The 9,590-nt window shown below is 32.9% G+C and overlaps 1 protein-coding gene across 2 annotated transcripts; it reads left to right on the top strand.

The window, feature by feature from the left end:
• Window positions 1-2,014: 2,014 nt before the first annotated feature.
• On the top strand, window positions 2,015-2,736 carry LOC120256331 (holotricin-3-like). 2 transcript variants are annotated; one of them, XM_039264030.1, is made up of 2 exons: window positions 2,015-2,186; window positions 2,277-2,736. In XM_039264030.1, the coding sequence occupies exons 1-2, from the start codon at window positions 2,084-2,086 to the stop codon at window positions 2,471-2,473; spliced, it is 300 nt and encodes a 99-aa protein (XP_039119964.1). In that variant the 5' UTR covers window positions 2,015-2,083; the 3' UTR covers window positions 2,474-2,736. The 2 variants fall into 2 exon arrangements, with proteins under 2 accessions (XP_039119964.1, XP_039119963.1); XM_039264029.1 differs by having other exon boundaries at window positions 2,020-2,186; window positions 2,274-2,736.
• The last annotated feature ends 6,854 nt before the right edge of the window (window positions 2,737-9,590 follow it).

Below are 9,590 nucleotides of genomic sequence, written 5' to 3'. Positions count from 1 at the left end.
TTTATTGATGTGATCACCCAATTTAATTATTATAATTGCTCACTTAATCTAAGTCTCATGAGGTCTTTAAAGGCTTTGAGAGTAAGGGTGTGCACTCCTCTGAGTGCACTTTCTAGTGCTTGCATCGACGAGAACACCCATTAAAATAAAGATTCAAACAATAATAATAATTATTATTATTTTAACCAGGAATGGAAATTTAACATTTCAATTGAATTGAATTTGAAATCTCTTGATTTGAACAAGTTGTTAAATCTGAACTGGGCCGGCCGGTTTGAATGGAAAAATCAGGAATCGGCCATGAGGCCGGTTCGATTATCCATTTTGACTCGGTCTTCCTATAACTAGTCAAAAACCAGATGACCGGGCCGTTTTGCCTGAACCCGGAACGGTTTAAAAAAATCAAAAGTGTACGTGAGAGCCTTGATCGACAACAGGAGGGAAAAAAGAGAAAGAATATCGGTAATGAGAGGATGCGAGGGAGAAATTGGTGACGAGAAAGAGAGGGAGCCGCGACCAATGAAAAAACAAAAGTAAATGGTGGAGGGGGGAAATGAGGGGCGGCCGGAGAAAGTGATGTAAAAGAGAGAAGGAGTGCGCAAGTGATATATTTATTTATTTATTTTGAGTCCCGAGAGATTGTTGAGTCCCGAGATAATTATTAAGTTTTTTTTTAACATTTTATATTTTTAAGGTTAATGATATTATATGAAATTAAAATTTTAAATATTAAATTTAATTGTATTTGAGATATTTTAAAAATAAAAAATATATATATGTAATTAAAGTTTTAAATATTATATTTAATTAACTGTGTTTTTAATTAATAAAATATAAGTTATATTATTTTTATCATTATTAATTATTATAATATAATTTTTTAATATTTTATTATTGATCTCGGTTCAACCTCGGTTTTATTAGGTCGAACCCATCGACCCTTGATCCTTGGGCTTAATCGGGTCTGACAACCTTGGACTTGAATGCTGCTTCATTGATTTTAAACCTTCATTATTATAATTATAATATTTATTAATTATAATCAACTAATATATTTAATTTTAAATTTAATATAAATCAATACTAAATCATCTCAACTATCCTTTTAAATTAAAAGTCTTTTGTATTTGATTGTAATTCTTGATCATTCCCATTTCATATCTAAACTATTTATTTATTTTCAATTTTATTTAATAATTTATTTCAAAAATAATAAATATTTTTTAAGATTAATTCAATGTTTTTATTATAAAATTATTAGAACTTTAGTAAAAGTTTCTTCATGATTTATTTGTATTATATATTTTTATTTATAGTCTTTAAATATATTCATAATTTAATGTTTTATCATAAAATTATTAAAATTTATTAAAAGTTTATTCTGTTTTATTTAAATTAGATATTTTTATTTGTAGATATCCCTTAATTTTATCTTGAAAAATTATATGAAAAATTGTACTGATAAATGATAGGAAAAGCCACCCAATTCAACCCCCAACTTTGTAATTGTAGTAGATACGTATATGTTTATATTTTTAAAATATTAATTATTATAATCTTAAATTTAAATTAATATAAAATTTTTAACATTTATAATATTTTTAAAGTGAAGTGAGCACCCCTTTAACATTGGTGCTAGTTCTGTCACGCACACACAAATATATAAATCTAAAAGAAACCTGTCCTCTAAATAGAACTGTTATGTTGCCATTTATGACAATATCTCCCAACTGGCTATATGTGCTTATTAATTGAGAACAATTTCATCAAGAAACAAATTAAGAGCTTGAAATTTCTCAATCACTATCCCATTCACCAAGTTTATGTGAATCCTTTTGCTCCACATACACAAAGTTGGAACAAGTACAAAAGGTCAAGTAAAAAATTATACCATATATAGCTTTAATTGATTAGCAACAGCCAACTAGCCCAACTGCATGTATGAAAGGACGTTCACGTATCATTAATTTTGCAAGGGATGATCATCATTTATACCTATAAATAGAAGGCAAGTGAAGCTACTGTTCTTCACTTGTCTGCTCTTTATTTCTATTGATCATCGTCTCTTAATTAGTTAGTTATCATGGCTGCTTCTAAGTCTCTGTTTGTTTTGATTGGCCTTTTGGGAATCATTCTCCTTCTCTCCTTTGAAGTGGTTTCAGCTCGTGAACTAGCTCAGCAAACTGGTAAACCCTAAACTTTTTCTTCATTTAATTATAAAACCATTTGAATTTTTATATTTCCAAGACATAAATAAACCTTATTTGACACAGAAGAGAAGGCTAACAAAGAAATTTATGAGGAGAAAAATACATATGGAGGACAAGGATGGCTCCCGGGGAGCGGCTCTGGATACGGTTATGGCTACCAACCAGGTGGTGGCTATTTCGGTGGCTACCAACCGGGCTTTGGCCTTGGTGGTCCATACTTTGGTGGCATTCCTCAAGGTGGTTACTATGGTGGTCATCCTTAATTAATATGATCCTTGCTATAATGATTATTGTATAATAATAAAGGAAGTTAATATATACATATATATATATATAGGTATATGATATTTTAATAATATTATATATATATATATATATATATATGTAAGAATGTATAACGAAAGTAAGCATATATATGTTTGTGTGAGAGAAATATAACTCTTTGCATCACCATGTATGGTTAATTTACTCTGTGTAATAGAAAAAGGTTATAAATAAGTAAAAATATGGGCTCTTGTTTGTGTAATGATCATCAAGATGTGGCACTCTAGTTACATATCTGTTTTTGATATAAGTTTTTAGTATTAATTAATTATACTAGTGTTTTGAATTAAGAGATCATGATGTTGACCATTAAAGTTTTTGCTTAGTTGTTCCGCCTTTTATTTTCACACATAAGGCTAATAGTGTGGGTATATATATATATAAATATATATAATTTTATGTTACACCTATATATAGTTAGTGAACAATTAATATAATTGTATGAAATTGAAATGATATGCTTTATAAAAGCGTGCCTTTCAACTCTGAACATGTAACTTCTCTTTGATGTTTATTAATTGATTGGTTTTATTAATAAAATTTAAAATTAATAAAAAAATAGAGGGGTAAGTACTCGTGAGCTTTTCTTAAGTTCGTTATCAAAATAAAATATAATAGATAATATAAAATAGTTCTTGTATTTTAATTAATGTTTGCAATCTCATAAGTTTCTAAAACAAATAAATCTTTTCCGTTTGTTTGTGAGTGATTATGCAATTAAAATAAATATATAAGTCAATTAATTAGAAAATCGTTATTTAAAAAATAGGATGTGTAAACCAAGAGTTTTCCTAATTAATCATAACATTTATTATTTAGAAAATGAGATAACTAGTATAAATATGATATTCTGTACACATGATTAGAGAAATTTCTCTAGTCTCCCTTTCCCTCAAGATTTATATGTAAATAATTCATATTATACAGGAATAAATTGATACATATTAAAAAATAATGAGGAATTATAAATATATATATATATATATATACATGCGAGGAGCGCAACAATTATAAAACATTAAAATTCTATTAACTATATTTATCTAAATTTTTTTTCGGAAAACTAATTAATTTACAAACATATAGCTATGGAAGACATGAACAAGCACATCTTAACAGATAAACAAAAGATGATTTTTTAATTAAATTAAAATGTAAACAATCTTATATATTTAACCTGGCTAGGGCATAAGAACTTTTAGTTTGGTAGGATAATAGAATGTAAACGAAGATCTATATTAAGCCGTATATTCAAGTTTGAGGTTAACTTAGAATTTGTAGATTTTTTAAGAGATTTTTTTTCTTTAATAAATAGGCGACAAGCATCCTCACTTAAAGGTATCAAAGAAATATGTAGATACAAAGGTGTATCAGTTATGGTGGCTTAACAACATGTTGTGAAATCAAGCAACAATTTTATGAAAACTAAGTTGCAATTCAATTCACTCAAACAATCAACTCCAGAGTAATCTTTGCAGCTATTTAAGCAACCAAATCACCAACATCAACAGAGTTCAAGTTAAAAATAAGCTTCAAAACACAATTCAAACAATAGAAATGAATAGATCCATAAGAATTACAACTAAAAATAGTACTATAACTGGGATTACTCCCTCTCGACGGCGGCCACTAAAGAACTCACCGGAGAAAACCAGAGAACATGCCTGACTTCTTCTTCTAATTGCTTGCCCTCTTTTCCATCCCTCTACAAGCCTTTTAACTCTTGTTTTTCAGGCTCATCCTAACAAACATTAGTCATGTGTCTTGCCTCACCCTTATTGGACATGGTATAACTCAAACAACGAACCTAGAGAGGCGTGGGCTGACCCTACACTTGCGCTCAATCTTTCTCCACGCTAGGCCATTATTTTCCTTTTAATTGGTTGTTGCTAGATTTGAATCTTCTGGTCTCGTGGCAACACTTGAGGTTGGTTAAGTTCAATAGATTTTGGCACCTTATATACATAGCTTTGGACAGAATTCAAAACATTACGCCCTCCGCACAATAGGTATGACCTTAATTATCCTCAAGGTCAAATGCAAGATAAGCTTGAGCCATGTGAAAATAATATTCCCATGAGTCATCTCCATGATCAAATCCTTCCTAGTGAATCAAGAATTGTTGAATTAGATGTCCCTTATGAATATTTTGCCGGTGCTGAAGAACACTATGAGTTTATAACACTAGAACACTATCATTGGTGATGAAAGGAATGCGTTGAATATCCGATATAGCAGTTGGATCTCCTTTAAATTTTTTTAGCAATGAAACATTAAACACTGGATGGATGCGAGCATAATCTGGTAATAACAATTGATAAGCTATTGACCTGATTTTGTGAGTGATTTGAAATGGCCTGAAATACCTCATGCCCTGTTTTTGATTCTTGCTTAGAGTAAGAGAGTGTTGTTTATAAGGCTGTTCACCCAATCACCCACATAAAAAAGATTTCTAATTTGTTCTTGTCAGCTAAGCTTTTCATTCTTGCTTGTGCTTTATGCAAATTCTGTTGTAACTACTGTAAAATTTGATCCATTGAGGATAATATCTGCACCAATTCTGGGGGTCTCCTTCATTTAAATAATATGGAATACGTAGAGGAGGGTCGCTATGCCTTAACGAGAGAAATAGCTACCTCTTTAGGTGAGTGAAAGCTATTGTATTTTTAGTAAAAGATATGGAAAGAACTACCTCTTTTTAGTGTGAAAGCAGCTCATAGAGTGTTCACGAGAAATGACTACCTTAGTAGATGTGTGAAGCTACCACCTTGCACCTAAGAAGTTTTTTGTGTGATTGTTTGCTTTTTGAAGTCTTTTAGGTCAAAAAAAGTGAAGCAGAGAGTTGTAACACACATACACAATGATAGTCTTGAATAGATATACACTATTTTTGAATTTGAAGTTTTTAGCATTCTTGTATTATGGAAACTAGAACTATTTGTGAAACTCCCAAATTCTTGAGCACCCGAGGTCTTGCACTTTCTCCACTTGATTTTTAATGTTTTATTTTGCTTGAGGACAAGTAAAAGCTTAAGTGTGGGGGAATTTGTTGAGTGTATAATGTCCATATATTTCTTATCATTTTGTCGACTCAATTGGCATGTATTAGAATCATATCGTGGAATTCGATGCTAAATTTAGTGTGTTTCATATTAACAGGCTTAGGGCAGCGCTCCAAGACAAGAGAAAGCCAAATGAAGCATTTCAGACCTCAGACGATGAAGTTGGAGCTCTTTCGGCATCATTAGAATAAGGACAAGACAAACTGGGTGGCTTACGGGCAGCTTACGACCAACCTTACAATCGTAAACAAAGTCCAGAGAACCTTGCGGGCATGCTTATGCCCGTAAGAGGGATTCAAAGCCAACTCAAAGGACTTTATCGGCAAGTCTTATGCCCGTAAGGATGCCCCATCTAGAGGAGCTTATGGCCACAACATAGGCTCATAAGGGCGGTTGCAAGAAGTAGAATAGTGAAGTTTACGGTCCAGTGCTTACGGCCGTAAGTTGGACTGCAACACATACAGAAGACCTTACGAACGTGAGACTTACGGCCGTAAGTGTTCCCATAAGGCTCGTGACCATCTTCTCCAGCTCCCTTATGGCCACGTCCTTATACTCGTAAGTAGCCCGTAAGCAGTAGGGTATAAATAGGCCTGATGAGGATTTTTAGGGTATCCAATTCTTTTTTTTTTTTGGATGATTCTTGGAGGTGAATTTAGGGAAGATAATAGGCAAATCTCTAGCACCTAAAAAGCAATTTCAAGGGGGATTTGACTCAACATTCAACGGGATTAAAGATCATAGCCATCAAGCTTACCTTGACGGTGTGCGTAGAAACTTCTCAAGGGTTTCTTTGTCAATTCTTCTTCGGCACAATTGAAAAGGGGGTTGTCATGGACTTCATGTTTCCTCTTATAATTTGTATCTTGGATGTTTGCCCTCCATTAATGGAGGGCTAATTTGTAGATGTTTGGGCATAGTTGAACTCTAGGGTTTACTTCTTTGACATTGGTTGTTGGATCTTTCATGCTTTAATTGTTTTCTTAATTGCAATCACTTCTATTTGAATCTAATCACGTGTTTGAATGCTTAATTGGTTGTTAACAAGGCGAAAGCCATAGTTATCATGTTTGATGTCCTATGTGAATAGTAGAAATACCCACTTAGTATAGACATGCCGTGATTAGAAATAATTGTGAGTAAGCCTGGGCATAGGGTTCTCTGGAGACTCCATCTCCCTCAATTCTCCCGAATGAGTTATTGGCAATCTCCGTGCTCCTTTTTTAATCATGTGGAGTGGATTTTAGGAAAAATCACATTTGTGCTTTGTATCCGGATTAGGAGTAATCTCTCTCCTTGGGGGAGATTATCTAGTTAAGAGATTGTCATTAGCCCACAATAAGCTTTCATAGAGTGTTAATGCGATTGCGTAGATGTCTGTATCAGCTCTGCACCTATTCAGTTACTCTTCGCTTGAGAAATCGGGATTTAGTATAATTTTGAAAACCTTTCGGTTCAAATAAGATTGCATATCTAGACAATCTTTGTCCTACACTTCATAACCCTAGAGGGATGCTACACATGGACATCGCTTTCTCCCTTGACTTCTATCCCATTATTTCCAGTATTTTCTTATTTTACTTGTTATTGTTCACACACATATAATTTGATCATTATGGCTAATTTTCTGGTTTAGAGTTACTACTAGTATTCACTTTCTTCCTTGTGGACCGACACTCTGCTTTTAGCACACTATTATTATGCGATCGGCACATACACTTGCGTTCTTATCAAGTGTATCATCCAAATGCAGGTGTAATAGCCGGTCGAGACAGTTGTAATGCCTGTAAACACTCAGAAATATTATGCAAAGATTGTTCTAAGAATGCAACCCACTCATCAACTTGGACATATCACTGATCCATAGACGATAATAATCGCTCTTTTCTTTTATCCATGACAGTAAACATAGTGTCAATTTGAGCCATCAAATCTTTCATTCGAGTACCCTTAGTCATGATTGAAAGAGGAGCAACAATGAAAGCACCAAAATGTTGTGGAATTAAGCAACAATTTAATGAAAACTAAGTTGCAATTCAATTCACTCAAACAATCAACTCAAGGAAAATAGTTGCAGCTATTTAAGCAACCAAATCACCAACATCAACAGAGTTCAAGTTAAAAATAAGCTTCAAAACACAATTCAGATAGTAGAAATGAATAGATCCATAAGAATTACAACTAAAAATAGTATTGTAACTGGGATCACTCTCTCCCGACGCCTGCCATTGGAGAGCTTAGCGGAGAAAACTAGAGAACATGCCTTACTTCTTCTTCTAATTGCTTGCCCTCTTTTCCATCCCTCTACCAACCTTTTAACTCTTGCTTTTTCAGCTCATCCTAACAAACATTAGTCATGTGTTTCGCCTCCCCCTTATTGGATATGGTGTAACTCAAACAAAGAACTCAGAGAGGTGTGTGCTGGCTCTACGCTTGCGCCTAATCCTTCTCCACGTCAGCTTGTTAATTTTCTTTTCATTGGTTGTTGCTTCATTTGAATCTTCTAGTCTTGTGCGCAACACGTGAAGTTGGTTAAGTTCAACAGATTTTGACGCCTTATATACAGAGCTCTGATCAGAGCTCATCACACAACCCTTAAAAATTTACCATGTGATCATGTAATTCTTGGAGAGGTGGATATATAGTATTTAGTACTGGTGGATAGTAAGTAAATAATATTCAACAATACCACGTTGCAAGATTTCGAAGCCATGCTTGTCCCCTCACTAATTTGTTTGATAAGGATGTTTGTCCACTCACTATTAGAATGAGAAACTATTGTGGGGGATTATACCCGCGACACTAGGGGATGGTTGTCTTAAAAGATGGTTGTTGCTTGATAGTTAAGTTGCTTGACGAAAGATGTAAGGAAAGTTGGAGTAATCACGGATTGCGAGGTGGCATAGGATTTGTTTGGACATCTTGACTTTGTTCCTTTGAAAATTTAGAATTTTCTTTTTCATAAATTTTTGCCGTTAGTGGCTGAGGAAAGATAAAAAAAAATTTGTATTTTGATCTTTTAATTTGCAATAAGATCAGTACATAGTAATTTGTGGGAATTAAAAACTAAAAATAAGAAAAAAAATATTTTTGAGTTTTGTTATAGAATTGATAGTATTTTCTACTCTTGTTATTGTCAAAAAACAAAAGAAGGTATTTTTGGTTTTTTTGTTTTTCGTGAAAATAAATTTTCACAGTCTAAACCCTAAATAGTCAATAAATGGTTGTTATTTTAACAAAATTAATTGGGAGCTTATAAAATTCGTATTACACATTTATAATCCATCATTTATTATTTTTAGATACATAATCTTACCATTTACAAACACATGACACATATTCAACAACCAAAAACGCAGGACTTTGAATATTTGACTGGTTATATATATCCAGACAACAATAAGCACAAAATAATCGACTTGGTTTTATCCACACGCAAATACAAAAGGGATGCATAGGTGACACATGTCATGTTACTGTATGATTAGTTGTAGTGCAACTGGTACATTCATAAAGGAGCACATAAACGTCTTTATAATTAGACAGAAAGGGAGATCAGGTAGTTCTTTATTATTAGATGATGGTTCAAAACCTAATCAAAGTTGGTTTGTGATTGTATAAGCTCACAAATTTCAATCTAGTTAGATTCATTCAAATTAAGCTACATACATACTTATATAAATATACATAACTTGTTTGTCATAATAGACTCGATTATAGTCCAATTAGTAGAATCATAGATTCATAATCTTAACCACCATCATATGTATATGTATGTATGTATGTATGTATGATACTTATGGTCGGCATACAGGCATGGTTAGATCACGTACAAACAATGGAGTCAAAAATGATACTATATAGCTTTAATTGGGCATCACCTAACTAGTTAGCTGCATCTCAGAAAGGCCATTCAGGTACGTACCATGCATGGGTTTCTTAGAGAAATTGATCACCAATATTTATCCCTATAAATAGAGAGCAATGGAAGCCA

Source organism: Dioscorea cayenensis, unplaced genomic scaffold (assembly GCF_009730915.1).
Source record: "Dioscorea cayenensis subsp. rotundata cultivar TDr96_F1 unplaced genomic scaffold, TDr96_F1_v2_PseudoChromosome.rev07_lg8_w22 25.fasta BLBR01001396.1, whole genome shotgun sequence".
NCBI lineage: Eukaryota > Viridiplantae > Streptophyta > Magnoliopsida > Dioscoreales > Dioscoreaceae > Dioscorea > Dioscorea cayenensis.
This window is presented reverse-complemented; position numbering and strand designations above follow the sequence as displayed.